The 17,875-nt window shown below is 57.3% G+C and overlaps 1 protein-coding gene across 3 annotated transcripts in view; it reads right to left on the bottom strand.

Annotated features, from left to right (window-relative positions):
* SDK1 (sidekick cell adhesion molecule 1) overlaps positions 1–17,875 on the bottom strand; it is an 881,306-nt gene that overhangs the window by 82,941 nt on the left and 780,490 nt on the right. For all 3 annotated transcript variants that reach the window (XM_058711917.1, XM_058711919.1, XM_058711920.1), the window contains 2 exons: positions 16,541–16,639; positions 2,057–2,251 (listed from right to left, as the gene is read on the bottom strand). In XM_058711917.1, coding sequence (XP_058567900.1) covers positions 2,057–2,251; positions 16,541–16,639 — 294 coding nt within the window. The remainder of the gene's footprint in view (positions 1–2,056; positions 2,252–16,540; positions 16,640–17,875) is intronic.

Genomic DNA, 17,875 nt, shown 5'->3' with positions numbered 1-17,875 from the left:
GCCCTGCGCAGCGGCGACAGGGAACGCAGGGTGCACGGGGCCAGGACCCCGCTTCGGAGTGGGGATCGTTACCGTCCCGCGCCTCCTCGCCCATCGATTCCAACAGGGCGACTCCACACAGGGAGGAATAATTGTTTAATGGTTTATCACGAAGATTATTGATTCGGAGGAGCGTGCGTGGTGGGTAATAAAGCAGCGACTGACTGCGGGCCCTGCGGCGACGGTCTGGAGGAGCGCTTCCGTCTTACGCGGTCAGCAGTCCTCTCTCAGGGCTCGAGCTGGGGCTGCCCGCTTCCTCACACCCCCTTCCCCCCTGAGCACAGCTCCCCTGGGCAAAGCTTTGCTGGGTCCCCTGTCTCTGAGCCCAGAGCACGGAGGGCCTGCGGGCCCTGGAGGAAATCCGCTGAGCTCCGTGGACCCCAGGCAGGTGGTGCCGGGGGTCGGGGTAGGAGCTGGGGTTTGGGCCCCAGGCAGGTGGAGCAGGGGGCAGGGCACAGGCTGGGACGCGGGTGAGGCAGCTGGTGAGGGGGGTCGGGGTGAGGGCTGAGGTGTGGGTGAGGTAGGTGGTACGGGGGGGTCAGGGCATGGGCTGGGGTGTGGACCCCAGGCAGGTGGTGAGGGGGGGTCGGGGGCGGGCTGAGGTGTGGGTGAGGCAGGTGGTGCGGGGGGTCAGGGCACGGGCTGGGGTGCGGGTGAGGCAGCTGGTGAGGGGGGTCGGGGTGCGAGCTGGGGTGTGAGCCCTAGGCACGTGGTGCGGGCACACATCTCCCAGCCCCAGCAGCTCTGCTGTGAACCAGACCAGGGTGCCTCGTGAAGGGCACCCGTGTTAATGCCTCCACTTGGATTTAAGTCACATCAGACTTTTAGCAAACCTGTTTCTTTCCCCGTGCTTTAGAAAGCGCTGGATTTCCCTACAGGGCTGCCGGGATTCTGAGGAAGGCGAGAGGCTTTGGGAGTGGCCCCTCAGGGCCCCGGGCTGCTTCCCTGGCACTGAGAGCGCTGGCCGGACCGCGTCCCGGACGGGACGAGCCTGCGGACCTTGGCCGCAGCTGTAGGAGGGGTTCTCCCGGGGCCCGTCCTCTGTCCCAGGGCCCCGTGCTGGGGGCCATCGGATGGACCGCGTTTTGGGCCGACGGCGGGGCCCGCGTTTGCGTGGCCGTCTCCTCCACCTGCTTCACACTCTGGAGGGCGCTCTGTGACCCTGGGATTTCTGTCCTCCAGTTAATAGCAGAGATGTTCGTGGGAGGAGGGGGCGAGCATCTCGGGGAGGCTGCAGCTGCTCTGGGGTGGGCGTCGTCATCTTTGGGGAACTGAGGCTCAGGGTTTGGGGTCACGGGACTCACAGACGGGGGGAGGGTTCAGCCTTCGAACCTGCAGCCAGAGCTGCCAGGGTCAGAGGCCTGGAGCAGTGGCCCCTGGGGAGGAGGCTGCTGAGGCAGATTCCAGAGCGAGGCTCGAGGGCAGGGCCTCGGTGAGATGGGAGCCCGCAGTGGATTTCTGTGGCAAGAGCCGTGTCCACGCAAACCACTGGATCCGTCTGGGCCCAACTTCCTCTTCCACAGAATCGGGGCTTGCAGCGCTCTTGCCCCCAGGCTTGGTGAGGACAAACCAAGACGGTGCTTGGAACGGAGGAGGCGCCCGTCCAGACAGATCTCCCTAGGAGTGCTGGGCAGGAAACGTGCTTACCGAGCACCTGCTCGACTGGGCACGTGGTTTTGAACATCAGACACCAAGCGCCTGCCTTCAGGGAGCTGCCCTTAAACAGGGGGGACTCAGTGCAGCCCTGGGCCAGTGACACAACCTCTCTGAGCCGTGTCTCTCTCGTTAAAGCTGGGACATTCATGCCTCTCTGGTAAATGTCAGGCCGTGTAGGCACCCTACGGTAATGTGTCCGGCTACAGGTGCGGCTCAGCGGGTGCTTGATAAATGCATGGGTCCTGGAGCCACCCAGGGCCCGACCCAGGAAGCCGTGGACCCAGCAAGTCCCCGGCTCCCACGTGGGGTCGTCTCTCCCTGCTGTGGCACCAGGACAGCAGATTCGGGTCTCAGGCCTTACCTCTCTTCTCAGTGGTGATGACGGTGGCCTCCAGCGGCTCCCCCCATCCCTGCCTCGTCTTGGCCGACAGCCGAAAGATGTAGGCCGACTCTGGGGCCAGCTCCGTGGCCGTGAACTGCCTCACTGTGGCGCCCACCTCCACCGTGGTGAACGTGTTGGGGCTGCTGCTGGCCAGGCGGTAGGCGATCTGGTAGCCTGCGGGTGGGGCAGGAGGGCCACCCGTCAGTCACGCAGGCTCACGGGGACCCCGCTTTCCCGCCACCCCACCACCCCGCCACCACCCTGCTTTGTCTCTCCTGCTTCCTTCCTCCTCGGCCAGCATCTGGCTGGTAGATGTGGTGACACATGGAGCCCCTGAGCGCTGGGCCCCATGACTCTCTTCCCCCTTCTGCCCTCCGCCACCCGCCCCTCCCCTCGCAGGCCAAGGGCCGTGCCTCCTAGAAAGTTCTTTCGAAGGCGCCCTTCTCACATCAGTGACTCGTCACCCTCCCTGCCGCCCGCCCCTCCTCTGTGCCTTCCGCCCCAGGAAGTGCCAGCACCCCACCCCTGGGCTAGGGGCTCCACCGCACAGAACTCTCCTGGCCGGGGGGGCAGCGGGCTTCAGCGGCTCTGAACGTCTCCTAAAGTTCCCGGTTATCAAGGGATTGTGGTCGATCTGATGTTATTAATGATCACACCTCCCAACCAGGCTGTGCCGGGACTGCCTCCACACGTCCGAAGAGGCCACCTATCGGACCCGGCCGGGGACCCGGCGCGCCCTGCCTTCTCTCGGGCACCGACGGCTGCGCGTCCGTCTGTACTGGCGAAAACCAGAACTGGCGGGCGGGGCACAGGGCAAAGCCCTCCTGGCATTCGGGGGCGGGGGGCGGGCAGCCAGCAGAGCCCAACCCTGTGCCCGCCAGCCCTGCCTTCCGTGGCCTCCCGAGGGTGGCGCGGCCACCGGCGACAAGGCCGCGGTACTTGCACAAGACTGCCCGCCTCTCCGCGAGAGACACCCTTCCGCCTTCGTCTTCCTTCTGGCACCTTCTTTGGCTCCACTGGAGACCGAGCTTACCGGCATCTTCCCGGTTCCTGCACTCGGTCTTCTGTGAAACCGCACAAGGAGCCACTCTCGGGCGGCCACAGGTGAGGGGGGGACAACTCTGTGTGATCAGCCAGAGAGTGCCCCTAGCATGAGGCCCCTGACCACGGCTGGCCACAATCGTCAGCACACACACTGGGGGACAGCAACACCCCTGCCCTCTTCCCTCTGGCATTCGCAGGCCTGGTATCTGCAGGGCCTGGAGCTCGGGCCCCTGACTGGCTGTCACAGCTGTGGCTCTGCCTCCGATGGCGCCTTCTCCTCGCCGTGACAACCAGCTGTCCCCAGCTGCCCCGGTGGCCTCCTGGCTCTGGCCAGGGTGTTCTGCTAGATGCCTGTCCTTTCCCATTCAGTGACCGACAACCCAGAGGGGCTGAGCCCCCCTTGTCCGTGCCCTGTGCCCCCTTTCTCTCCCTCACACGGTGTAGGTGGGGAGCCTGGGGTTCGGGTGCCGTGGGAGCCTGGTCCCTGTCCTTTTGAGTCTCCTAGGCACCTAGTATCCTGAGGGTGAGGGCACTGTGGTCACTGCAGCCCCCTCATGGGGCTCTCCTGCTGACCTCCTGGCAGCCTTGCCCCTCTGAGCCCTCGCGAGGGCCACAACAGGTAGCCTTCGTACGCTCGCTGGGTCACGAAGCAGTACAGTTCAGACAGGGTAAGTGGTCCGCCTGAGGTCACACAGCAAGTGACCAGAGGGGGTGGGACTGGAGCCCTGAGTCTGTCTGGCTCAGCCCACGCTTTCCACTGAGTCATATACTGTTCCTGTGAATAGAAAACTTCCACCCTGACCTTCCAGCAAAGGGAGAGCGTCCCCTTGCCAAATCCTGGCTACTCGAGACCGCGCATCCTGAGCGCCGGCAACACATGAGCGTGTCTCCCAGGGAAAACAGCGTGCCGTGGTGTGACGAGCACGTGCTCTGGGAGCGCACCTGCCTGGGTCCAGGCCCTGGGAAGTGTGTGCTGTGCGACTGCGAACCAGTACGGTGCCCCCTCTGGATCTCAGTCTGTTAGGCGACGTGGGGCGGGGCGGGGGTGGGCGGGTGCTGTCCGGGTTGCCCTTTGGTGCATGCTGCATACTGAGCCGGGCACAGAGTGGGCACCGAGCGCGGCCCCTCCGTTACCCAACGGCCCCTGCTTCCTGGGCCGGGACTGTGCGTCTAGGGCCTGCGTCTCTGGCTTGCTGCCTTGTGGCTGGAACTCGTCCTCTTGTCTTGGAATTAACATTCATCTAGGAAAACTCCGAGCGTTAAGCTGCCTTTTTTTTTTTTTTTTAAACGAAGGCATTAAAATGTTATATTGAAACATTTTGTCATTACTCTTCGGGTTGTATTATACTCAACACGGCTCACGAATAACACAGGAGTGCAAGGAAGCACTTTCGAGACAGTCACCTCCCACCTAGGCCCCAGCTGGCAGGTCCCCTCTGCTGGCTCCTCGTGTGTCTTTCCGGTGAGAATCTGAGAGCACGGAGACACGAGCCCTGCCTTGCTAACAAGAGCACACGCGGTAGTGCAGGGCGCATCCGGGCTCGTGCCCGGCCTTCCTCGGTGGCACCTCTGTGGTTGGCATGTGCTCTGTCAGAGGTCTGGTCCTTCCAAGGTTTTCTCGTCTGTTTGTGGTTCTTCTAATACGCATGCCTGACGGTCACGATTTCCACGAGGTCAGTCCCTGGTTCTTCCTAGACTCACGGACCCCGTGGATGGTGGTGAGGTCAGCACACCTTCCCCTCTGGCCTGTGGGCCACGCGGCGTCTTTTAGTTACGGTACCGCTTTGGTTTCTCTTCCGGTCTTGACCCTCACCCACTGCTATGAAAGTTATGTAAATCAAGGCTCTTACAGCTCCTCTAACCTCGGTAGGTCCTCCTCTGGCTTTTGTGAGTCGCGTTCTCATTTTTATCTTGTCGGGATTTGCAGCGGAACTACGGGTGAACAGCAAATTTAAAGCAGCACGCAGGGTAGATCAAAGCTCGGGAGGAAACCAGACGCCGTTCCAAGGCAGCGCTGCCTGCGCGGGGACATGCTTCACATACAGAGGCTGATGTGAACCTCACGAGACCGGGGTCAGCCAGGGGCCTTGGTGACGACACCTTCTTCCACCTGACCACTGGAGGAGACTGTGCGCCCAGCACAAAAAGCACCTGACCGATGTCATTAACGTACGCGTATTCCTAAACTAGAGAGAGAAACTAAGGGAAGGAGGGTATCTTCCAAAGACAAACTGAGCTCGACAGTGAAGCACAGAGGCCACGCTGGCAGCCACAGACATTACGCATAAGAACACGATCAAACATAATGTTTTCAAAACCTCCAATATCCCTGCTGGTGATGAAGAGCCACCAGCCCTCCTCGAAGAAACAGAAACTAACTCCGCATTAAAAGCAGGCTTGGGCCCTGTCCAGGTACACACTGGATTTCTGTGTAGGATGAGCTGGACAGCTTTTGTCTCGACGGCGTGAGAACACAGGCCTGCACCTGAGAGAGTAAGGAGTGGACATGACCCCCTCGCACACGCTCTCCCAGCGTCTGTATCCAGAGCGGGCGGATACCTGGCCATGGACGCACACGTCTTGGGAGACTCCCCAGGCGGCCCGGAGCCCAAGGCTGCCCTCATCCGCAGCGGCGGCCTTCACTCTGCACGTGACATCTCGGATGTCCGGAGGTCCTGAGCCAGGCTTCAACCCCAACACGACTCCCGGCTCCTCAATGTCCAGCCGCTGGAGCAGAGCAGCACAGGTCACCCCCAAGATGCCGTTTCCGCATACTGATTACTTTGGGTTAAAGTTACCCAGGAATAGCCAGTGCGAGAAGGACACCGTGACCCTCCTCTCTCCCCCTGCGAGCAGGAAAGAAGTCTCCCACGGGGAAGGTGCCCTCCCCACAGCAGGAGGAAGAGAGGCCCCCTTATCCCGGACGCGGGCAGTCTAGGGCCTAGATGGCGGCATGAATAAATCTTGTTACTTCTTCGCTAATTTAGTAGCCCAAGCCCAAACCCTGTGGTCTTGTCAATTCTTCACAAATTTATTGCTTCTTCGTCTCAAAGGCATTAAAAACTGCTGCTTTGGTCACATTTGAGCCTCTGATCTTTGGGGCTCATACACATATAAAATTAAATGTTTCTCCTGTTTCATCTGTCTTTTTAAAGAATTTTTTAATGTTTTATTTGATAATTTTGAGACAGACAGAGACAGAGCACAAGCAGGGGTGGCGCAGAGAGAGAGAGGGAGACATAGAATCCGAGGCAGGCTCCAGGCTCTAAGCTGTCCGCACAGAGCCCGACGTGGGGCTTGAACTCACAGACCGTGAGATCATGACCCGAGTCGAAGTCGGATGCTCAACTGACGGAGCCTCCCAGGGGCCCCTCCTGTTCATCTTCCTTATGTCAATTTAATTCTTGGACCAGCTGTAGAGGCCAGAAGGGAAGAAGGGAGAAGTCTTCGCCCCTACACTATGAATAAAGAAAACAATTAGCCCCCACTTACTAGGGCCAGTGTATTTCAGGCACAGGACACGTGTCACATCACAGCGGTCAGTGTTACCCCCGGGGGTGGGAGGGGGCACAGGAACAGAGGACAGAGCTCGGCCTTCAGCGTTAGAGCCACATTCTGCCCGGGAGGCCCTGCTGTTTCTCCTAGCTCCCTGCTCTAAAATGGTATAATTCTGGTGACTGGAAGAAAACGGAGACGAATGGAAAACAATCTGGTCACTCTACAGGTCACCTGCAAGGTGACTGTGACAATCTGGTCACCTGCAAGGTGACTGTGAGGGACTGGGGGAAACCGCAAGGCGTTCTGGACAGCGAGAGGCTGACCCCCGTGCCCGGGCAGGGGGGAGGTGATGCCAGCAGAGCGGAGAGGCAGAGATTTCCAGGGCCACGGCTCCTCCAGAGAGGAAGAGTTGTTTCAGAAAGCAGCCAGAAAAACCGGGGTTGTGTGCAAAAGCCCCGAGGTGCCTGCGTCGGGAACGAGGTCAGGGCGGTGCCTCAAGTCTCTGGCAGCAGGGCCCGGGGTCAGAGCGGCCGTGAGGTCCAGGGGGAGCGCGACAACCCACCGGGAGCCGCCCTGGCCCGGCCGCAGGCGGAGCCCCGAGGATGGGTAGAGTGTGCGACGGGATGGTCGGCAGGTGACACGAGGACCAGGACTCTCCGGATGTCACGTTCCACGGGCGGCGGTGGGCACAGAGCTGGCTAAGCAGGGCAGATGCCAGAGGGACGCCCGGGGGCTCTGCGCACACAAGACACTGTCTATTCCCGGGGTGCCGCGGCCTGAGTCCTGAGGGGCCCGGTCGGCTCCAGCCTGGCCTGGAGCGAAGAGTTTTTTCGGGAGGCGAGCCCAGGAAACACGGGGAGCGGACGGCAAGCACGATGAGGCAGTCGCCTTGCGGGTCCCCAAGGCTCTGCCTAATGGGAGGCGTGGAGAGGGCTGCTGCGTGTTCCCTCCGACTCCCAGCGGTCACAGGCTGAGGGCTGCTGGCAGGCAAGTCCCCCCCAGAGGCCCGGCCCCAGGGCAAAGGGTGCAGCCCGGCGGGGCCCCCGGCAGCTAAGGCCTGGGCTGCTGGCTGGCCGCGGGTGGGAGAGCCTGGGCTCTGAGGGCCGACCACGCCCAAGGCATCTGAGACAAGGCGACCTTGCCGCCCAGAGGTCACTGATCTCAGGGACCGCTTCTGGCCATCATCCTTCAATGCATAGGGACTTGAAACAGAACTGATTTTTCTCCAAATGCAGGCTTTTTATTTGTGTCTCCTCGCCACATCCCGAAAGCCTCATTTCTTTTTTTCCCTTCAGAAACTCAAGCTTTAGTGGCTGCGTAATATTCCCCCGTGTGGGCCGGCCGCTGGAGGCGCTACCAGGACTGACTGGGACGGGGTGGGGGTGGGGGGGTGTCCGTGGCGGGACCGCCCTGGGCTCCTCTGCCGCTGAAGCACGGAGGCGACGATGCCCCCCTTCCCACCGCCATGGCGACGACTCTGGCGCATCGCGTGCGAACCGCAAGGCACAGCGTTGCCACCCGTGTGCAACTGCAGGACATGTGGGCTGGTCTGTCTGTCTGGGACCCAGCTCCTACGTGAGCCACTGGGGAAAACCCCCAGCCTGCGGGTTACATCCGTCCTTTCCCCTTATTCGCCCTGAAACTGGGCTCATACCCTCTCGTCCCCGTTCCGTGGCCTGGTGAACTGAAGACTGACACCTGTGTCTTACGCTGAAGTGTCCTGAAAATGTCCTAGACTCAAGGGACACTAGAAGAGAGCCTTCTGTGCAGAAACGGCGAGAGGAAGCGGCTGAGCATCCGTTCTTGCGTTTGCGGAGAATAACGAGCTAGAGTGCTGCGGGATGAGAGCTTTCGGTGGGAAAGGCTCGTTCTGTAATTACAGCTGCAGCGAGGTCAGAAACATCAGTGTGTTGAGTGTCACCGTGCAAGGGCAGAAGGCTGCCCTTCCTTCTGGGCGTGAGGAAAAGAACAGAGGAGCCGGATCAGTAGTAGGAGTGAAACGCGGCCCAAGCAAAGTCTGATTTTTAAAGTGCTGGGTGAAAAGGAATACAGGCATCCAGAGGGGCAAGGCCAAGTACGAGCCACACTGATCCAAGGCTAAGATGAAAACCGCAGCGTGAGAGACGCCTGGGAGGTCTCTGATTATGCCCAGAAGGCCGAGAAAACAACGTGCATCTAGAAAATCACAATCAGAAGAGGGCGTGTGCCTCATGCTCCAGACAAGTTCTAGAAGCATCAGCTGCGCGAGACGCAAGAGGAGGTTCTAAGATGCTGCTGTTGCTGGGAGCCTCCTGGGGGATCTCAGCCGCCTCGCTCGGACGGGGTGACTGCAGGCTGATACCCGGAGCCCCCTGTGGGACTTGCGTGTCACGTGGCTGGTGGTCACAGGCTTCCCGGGCAAGCGAAAGGGACCAGTCTGAGAGTCGCCTGCTCAGTGACACATCCCTGGGCCCCGGGAGGCACCCTGCCCAGAGGCCGCGTGGCTTGTTGGTTTTACGGCTTACCCGTAAGGGCTGGGGGCAGACAAATGCAACCGTGGATCAAAACTATGTATTTGCAAACATGGATTATGCTCACTGGCGCTCCTCTCAGCAGAGCCCTCGCACACCCTTCTGTACTAAGCTGAAGGTAAATGTTAGGCCCTCGGTCGGCAGGTGGAGGTGGGGGAGGGCGCCGGGGTGCCTGGTGGGGGGGGGGGGCAGACCCCGTGGGTTTAAAGAGCACACGCGTCACGTTGGCTTCATGGCATTTAAGGGAGCGCGGAGCAAGCGAGGGAGGGTGGCCGTGCCCAGGGTGGCTCTCGCCGCATCCCCCGAAGGCAGGCTCTAAATGCTAAAAGCTCTCCATGGTAAAATATTGACGCAAATAAGCAAGCGTTTTTCCCTGTAGGCGCCTGGTGGTGTTTCGTGCCGTTAATCTTTTTTGGAAATGCAAGAACACGTTTTGCTACAGATTACAAGAGCGCGGGCTGCCGCGGAGGCTCTGTAGTCGGAGGGCCGCGCCACCGGAGCGTGAGCATTGATTCAAGGTCTCTGGGAGCCAGGCCTGCAGAAAGCCGTTTCCCTTTCTCTCCCTTCAACACCAAGCCGGACCTTTAGGAACTGTTTTCTCATCTTCCCCACAGCACCTGCAAGTTGGTGTGCTAGCTGTAATGATATCCAGGCGATGGGTTTGCCCAGACAACATTTGTTACCGTTCAGCTGAAGGCCATTCCGACGGAAGAGGCTCGAATGTGGCGTTTTTCTGCACGAAGGGGGGACGAGGCACCGCCTGGCCGTTCGTCCGCTTTGCCGCGGTTGGGATGCTCAAAGCATTTAAACACGATCCTCTCCTTACCTGGACTTTTGTGACCGTTAGTGACCCCCAGGGCCCCGGGGTCACAATGCCGACTTCTGAATGTACTTTAGGAACACCGTGTATCCTGACTCCAACCTGCCTTTCCTGATTCTTCTCCCTGTCTTGTCAGCACGAGACCTCTGCTCCTCAGACCAGGGCAGAGGAGAGCAATGATGTGCCTCCCGCTGGCGAGCACCAGGTAGATGCTGGTGCTGGGGATGGCTTGGGTGACTGGAAGACACCCTCTGGCCCAGGAGACATGATGAAATACCGAACAGCCACGCGTTCGAGCTGACATTTGTCGGGTGTTTACTACATGGCAGGCGCTGTCCTAAGTTCTTCACGCACAACTCACTCAACGCTAGGAGGGTGAGTGCTAGTCCCATTTGAGCGATGGGGAAACTGAGGCACAGACAGGCTCAGGAACGTGTGCAAGCTTACCCACGCAGCCACTCGGCCTGTCCGGAGCACAGTGCTTACAACACAGGGGAGAGTAAAGCAAGCAGCCCGTGATCCCCGAGCTTATGGCGCAGACCACAGCCGGCTGGGGACGCAGGGGAGGGTGAGTCACGCCCGCCTGGGGCTGTCTGAGAAGCTTCCTGAAAACAGTTGGCTGAGTCAGATCCCGAGAGACCGTGTTGGTTAGTGTTGCTGTTCGGCCTTTCCTCTCGGTGGCTCTTGCCCTCTGCGGCCTGAAGAGGCCGGGCCCTGTCAACCCTCCCACACGTCCCAGTCCTGCCACCACGTCCCCGGTGGACACGGGGACCAGGGAGCGCTTCCTGAGCACATTTCACATGACACGCCTGCAAGTCCTGGCTGGGAGGAGTCCTGCCACTCGGAGTGAGGGACAGACGGAGAGACAGCAGCCCTGGGGAGGACCAGGTGAACGCCGACCCCAGCCTGTGGGGCCACGTGACGGCACCGGCTTCACCCACCACGGAAACAGCAGACGACTGGAAGACGCACACGTTTGCGGTCTGGGAACGTCTCTGTGCCCAAAGTTAAGAGATCAAGTATGTGGCAGATAATACTGTTAACGATCGTGCTGGCTGGTATTTACTGGGTTAAGTTGTCTGACCCCGTGTCGTGGCACTAACACAGCAGGGCCAGGCCTCTGAGCCAGACCGGACTTCAGGGTCTGGGCTCTCGCTCGGCCATTTGGTACTTAGATTTGGCCAAAGTGTCAGGCATGGAAAAGCCAGTGAGGAGAGGGTTAATCCCCAAGAGAAAAATGGTCAAAGGGGGTGTTAGGGGCTGAATGGCAATCCCCCCAAATTCTTAGGTTACAGTTCTAACCCTGAGCACCTTCAACGTGACTGTATTTGAGGACAGGGTCTTTATTTTATTTTTGAGGACAAGGTCTTTAAAGAGAGGATTAAGGTAAAATGAGGTCACTAGGGTGGGCCCTGATCTGGAGTGACAGGTGCCTTTACAAGAAGGGGTCAGGGGGACGACGAGGTGAGGACACCAGGAGGAGACGCCGTCTGCACGCCCAGGAGAGAGGCCCCAGGACCCGCTGGCCCTGCCCAATGCCTGGGTGTCTCACTTCCAGCCCCCAGAGTTGACAGAAAATAGATTTCTGTTGTTCTGTGGCTCTCAATGGGAGCCCCAGCAAACTAGTACAGAACATAAGCTGGGGATTCCCAAAAGGAATAAAAAAAAAAACAAAACCCTGACGGCTAATAAACTGTGAAAATGACCCCCATATAAATGTTACATTTTAGCTATTAAACTGGCCAATATATAGAAACATTAACGTAGATGTTGGTGAGGGTGGAGTGACACGGGAGCCTGTGTGAGGGGCACTGATGAACGGTGCTTCTGGACGGAGAGTGTGAAGTACAGGTGAAGAACCTTCGAGATGTTCTAGCACCTTCTCCGGGTCGTTCTGCTTCTGGCCTGTACCCTCGGAGATCATCGGAAACGCTGTGGAAATTGACCTCTAAAGACGTCACTTACACCTGTTGTTTACGATTGCTCAATTTGGGAGAAGGTCCCTGTTTTTAAAAGTTTCAATTGCTGGGGCGCCTGGGTGGCTCAGTTGGTTGAGCGCCGACTTCGGCTCAGGTCACGATCTCGCGGTCCGTGAGTTCGAGCCCCGCGTCGGGCCCCTGTGCTGACAGCTCAGAGCCCGGAGCCTGTTTCAGATTCTGTGTCTCCCTCTCTCTGACCCTCCCCCATTTATGCTCTGTCTCTCTCTGTCTCAAAAATAAATAAGCGTTAAAAAAAAAAATAAAAAAAAAAAAGTTTCAATTGCAACGTATCTGCACGTAAACATTATGTCATCTGAATGCGCGTGTTCTCGCTGCGGACCCCCCAACGGTACTGGAGTATCTAGTGTCTGCTTCCGGCAGTGGGGTCGACCTGATGTCCCGAAAAACCTTCCTGCGAGGACAAACTGATAAACATGACGTCAAGAAAAGAAAACCTTCTAAGTGCGTGGCTGAACCAGCAAGCGAGAAGGAGAAATTACAGAGATGGAAAAGGAAAAGCCCAGGCCCGCAAGGATGGGCACGCACATCTGGCGTTGAGGAAGCCACTGGGGAAACCCAACGTAAAACCACAACAAGCCACCACGTGAAGTCTTCCGGAATGGCAGAACATTTAGACTCTGAGGCTGTCGAGCGTTGGCACGGATATGGATGGCGGCGGGGGTGCTGGTGGGGGTACAAACTGGTGTCGCTGCCTAGGAGAATGGCCTGGCGTCATGGGCGTCACCGTGCAGAGCTTGGAAGGTGCAAGCTCTGTGGCCCAGCGAGGCCGTTCCCGGGGGGGTGCCCCGGGGAACACTCCCGCGCACGCGCCAGGAGGGGAGCACCAGGCACCCGTGTGTTGCAGACATGCCAGGGGCGCTGCGACCGTCCCGGCCGGGGGATGGCCAGGCAAGCTGCTGTGCGTGCGCATGGACAGCCAGTGTATTTGTGACGTGGGAAGAAGAGAGCAAGGTTGCAGAAAAACCTGTCATCGGAGTTTGTATGAAATCTAAAGACATGCAGAACTAGTATTAGATTTTTAGGCTTAACTTCAGCTCTGGGGAAATCACGTGGGAAACCACTGGGGAGATCAACACAAAATCCCAGAGGGGGCCTGGCGGGCTCGCCATCTCACTGGGCAGCAGGGATGCGTGTTAGTTTACTGCCGTCACGACGTAAACGCGCTAGAACAAAGAGGTTCCTGTGTAACCATGAACTATTTCATAATAAAAATATCAGAACAGCGACCGGAGGAAACAAAGATACTCACACTGTTTCGGGGTGGTGGAATTGTGGGTGATTCTCATTTTCTTCCTGTTCCTTTTTAAAATTTTTTTTTTTTTTTTTTTTTTAAGTTTATAGGGAATGTGCCATTTTTGTTTTCGAGTTGTCCTTTTTTGCCATGAATATTTCAAGCATACAGAAAATACTGGAAATGCTATCAAGCAGACACTCATATATTCATCAAACCAACTGGACATATTGAGATTCTTGCCAAATTGGACTGTTTGTTTTCACATTAGACGGGAGATGAGGCAGAACGAGTTGAAGCCGTCCGGCGGCCCTGGTGGATGTTCTTCCTCAGCGTAACCCCCGTCGCAGCTCAGGGTATGTTCCTGCCCACGTGTTCACACCTTCCTGTGTACCCGTAAATGACGGAAAATAACATTTACACAGTTTCTGAAGGTGCAGGAATGTTCTCAGGCTGCACATATCCTCCCGCGACTTCTTTTTTCCCTGAACAAATGTTTCTGAGACTCACTTGTATTGACTTGTGTAATTTCGTTCATCATTTTAACTGCTGCCGTGTTTTCTGCTGGGTGAATATCCCAAAATATACCTTTTTATGGTCTTACTGATGGACACTCGGGTGTCTGGTTCTTGGTTTCCCCTGTTATTCAAAGCGATGTTCAAAGCCAGGAGTGTCCCCGACCGTTTCTCCCTGGGTCCCGGTGTGAGACGTCCGCCAGGGTTTAAGAGCTGACGGGCTCCCGGGAGGCAGAGCGCAGATGTGTTCACCTCGCCAAGACGTTCCCGGATTCTTCTCCAGACAGGCTGTGCCGGTTCACATTCCAAACAATTGCACGTGAGTGTGTCTGCTTCCCCACATCTCTGCCTCGCCTGGGTGGTACCACACTTTCTATGGCTCTCCATCTGAATAATGTAAGATTCTATTCCGTCATGGTCTGAATTCTCCTTTTCCAAGTGCTCTTTCAATCAGAGGAACAGACGTTAGACAGACCCTTAAAAATAAGTGACAAGATTTTACTTTTGGACGGCGAGACTCATGTGATTGTGGTCGGTGCAGGAAGGCAGGGACGGGCGTGGAGAGAACGTGCAGGTACAGGTGACATCGAATGTGACGGGAAAGGCAGAGAAGGGGCAGGGGTCTTCCCTGGCAGAGGACCAGTAAGCACAGGGGGCTGGTGCTGGTGGAGGCCAGAACCTCCCCAAAGAGGAGCCCGGATGAGCAGTTCAAAGCCACGGCTACGAAATCAGAGCGCGCGTCTGTCTGCGCTAAGAGAGAAACACACATGAAACGCTTACTGGCCTCCCCTCCGTCTCCCGTGGGGTCCTCCTGTCAGAATGATTCTTATCAGTCCACGATGGCTACAGCGAGTGCGGAGGTGGGCGCAGAATTAGCACCAGCCTTGGGACTGGAGCACGGGCGGAGGGCAGAGCCGAGGGGGGCTGCCAGGCCCAGGGCCGTGGGGCCTCCCTCCCCCAGCAGGCAGGGGGGGGCTCTGCTTCTTGGAGACTCCGGGTACTGTGACAGGTCGGAATTCACACTTTGTGCTCCAGACATGTTTCCTGTCTCACGGCAGGCTGGGGACGTCCCCTGGGTAATCGGATACGCTCCATCCGGAAGAGGCAGCAGTCTGGGCCCTGTGTGGAGGGCTCCAGAAAGCCTCTGCCGTAGCCTATGCCCTGCACACCGCCCTCCGCCCAGGTCTGGAGCTCCAGGCGCACGGCCCAACAGGTGTCTGAGATCCCGTCTCGTCTGGACAGGATCCGAAACACATACTTCAACAGGGGCGTCTTCGTGTGCTCACTGTGATTTGAGTAGCAAGAACCTGTAGTTCCCAAGGTCACCCAATTCAGAAATACCGTGCTCATAGCCAAACGCCCCATCTAGTGACTCCAGGCACCGCACAAGGAAGAGTCAGACAGAGGAGGGCCACAGCCTTTGTGCAGGCGACTGAGGTACGCCCCAGGCCCCGTCTTCATGAAACAAGAACTCAATAAACATCTGCCTCTCCCTTTAGTTATTACCTAAAAGACAGATCTGATTATGTCACTTTGCTGCTCCCAAGTCCTTGGGTGACTCCCTATTGGCCTCAGCATACATGAAAAAAAAAAGAAGTTTTTTAATGAAGCGAACCCTTCTTTGAACCAAATCTTAGAATCCTAATGTCAGAAGCAGGTAGACGTGGTGAATTTTGCTACCTGTCTGTAAGCTCAGGTTTATGATCTGACCACCCAGCACAGAAACTGACACATTTGGGGGTCTGCCCCACGTTGGGATTAGGGACGCACCCGATCAGAGGGCTGGCCCGGGTCTGGAGATCATACTGTGCCTTTCGATGCCTGATTTCACGCATCGAGGCCTAGGAGCACCCCCTGCCTGGTGCAGCCGGCCATCCCCAGCAGTCCCCGGCCCGGCCCACATCTCCAGGCCTGGGTCTGTCTACGCAACCAGAGGCACAAGACATTCCGTCTGGCTGAGTGGATGACCCTCTTCCCTTCCTCCAGGGCTCCGGAAGCCACTTCTTTGCAAGATCCAGTTCCAAAGCGGCCTTCCGTCCACCGAGAGCCCCTCGCCCCGGGAAGACGTGCTTTGGGGCATTTCTCGAAACTGTGTCCCATCACCTATCATGTTGCACTGCATTTGGGCCTCTCCCCGGTGCTGTCCTGGGCACCTCACATCTTGAGGACGGGCGTATCTTATTCACTCCTTACTGCCCACCATGGACACGATGCCAGGCATATAGGAGGCCCTTAATTCGTCATGGCGAGAACGTGAATAAATAAAGGGACTGATGATTTTTTTAAAAATACAACTTGCTGCCTTGGGGGAACAAGGAAAAATTAAGGCTTTTCATCAATGTTATCAGAGTTGCTCCGCTAAAAGTTAAAAGCAAACAAATTTCCGGGGGACGAGGGCACACACAATTCATTCCGGAAACTTCTTCAAAGGATTAGGCGCAAGCCCTGCAGCAGGGGATGTTTCCTGGAACTTGGGAGCAAAGGCCAGGCCTCTGGCTCCCGTGAAAAATGAGCCTGTTGTATCCCAAACACACACGGAAACAGCCTCGTGGCTTCGGAGCTGAAGGAAAGGCCAATTACACACGGTACCATTGTGAACCGCGAACGAAAGGAAGAGGTTCTGGGTGAACAACGTGGAAATTCCCATCTGCAAGGAAACCTCAGCGCTCAGCTCACAGAGCAGCCGAGGGTCCCAAGTTTCTCAGCGCGGAAAACGCGCGGCCACGGCGGGCAGGACTTTGTTTTTTTCCCCAACCTCTTTGATGTGTAAAAAAACCAGATGAAATCAATCCAACTGCTGTTTCCCTCCGAGCTACGACCTGGTACATCGCGGCCGCTCCCTCACCCAGGATGATGCCATTGGGCTCCTCCGGCGGCTGCCACACGATCCGCACGGACGTGAGTCTCACTTCAGGAAACACGAGCCTCACGGGTGGGCCTGGGGCTGGAGGGAAGAAGGGAGACCGTGAGCCAGGTGCCGCTACGGTGCTACGTGGGTACATGGCGAGGTTGCGCGCGACTCTGTGGGCCAGCACGGTGGATCTGATCACGGACGGGACGCTCTGAGCCTACGACTGACTTTTGCAAACTAGCTTGCTCTGCGTGGCCCCCTAATGGCTCTGAGAAAACAGCTCATTTTGAATCCAGCTCATCTGCTTTCCAAGTTCCGGAAGAAGTGCTCACAAACCGTGCTGGGCGTCCCCTGAGCGTAAGACCTGCTCCCAGCAGGTCAAGCTGAGGGTCGAGGTTTTGGCAGTCTGGCCCGAATACGGTCTGGGGCTCGACACCCGCTAGCAGGGGCTGGATAAACCAGGTGGCCTCAAGTCCCTCCCAACTGACAAAGTAACATGTTGACAAACACTGATCTTTCTCTTATGCACACCACCCCCTCCCGCACCGTCCTAGAAAACAAAGAGTTGAGGCGCACAAGCACATGTAATTCTTCGGTGCATCATGACTGTGGTGCCATTTAGTAACAGGGTCGTAGCCCTCGTAAGATACATTTACTTAAACGGACGGGCGAGGAAGTGTGTGGCCTGTACCAGAACTTCTGGTTGGAACTTAACTGATTGATTCCCAGGTAAGAGGCCATGGGCACAGAACTATCGATACAACAGGATGATGTGTGTTACAGTCATGCGGGGCTGTGGGGTTCTGCCTCTGCCTATGAAGCTGAGAAGAGCATTTAAGATTTTAAACCTGTGTTCAAAAATTTTTTTATTGTTTATTTTTGGGGGGGGGGGGAGGGGCAGAGAGAGAGGGGGACACAGAATCCGAACAGGCTCCAGGCTCCGAGCTGTCCGCACAGGGCCCGACGCAGGGCTCGAACTTACGAGCTGAGCCGAAGTCGGACGCTTAACCGAATGCGCTGCCCAGGCGTCCCTAAACTTGTGTTTAAATAAACCTGTGTTTGGGAACACCTGGGCAGCTCAGTCGGTTAAGAATCCGACCCTTGATTTGGGCTCAGGTCATGATCTCACAGTTTGGGGGTTCAATCTCTGCATTGGGCTCTGTGCCAACAGCTCAGCCTGGAGCCTGCTTGGGATTCTCTCTCTGTCTCTCTCTGCCCCGCCCCAGCTTGTGCTCCCCCCCCCCCAATAAATAAATAAGCTTAAAAAACATTAAAAAAAAATGAAACTATGTTTGGCAAAATAAACATAAGAAGGAGGCTAAGGGCTCA

This window comes from Neofelis nebulosa, chromosome 18, assembly GCF_028018385.1.
Source record: "Neofelis nebulosa isolate mNeoNeb1 chromosome 18, mNeoNeb1.pri, whole genome shotgun sequence".
NCBI lineage: Eukaryota > Metazoa > Chordata > Mammalia > Carnivora > Felidae > Neofelis > Neofelis nebulosa.
Note: the sequence above shows the minus strand (reverse complement) of the source record. Positions and strands in the feature narration are given on the sequence as shown.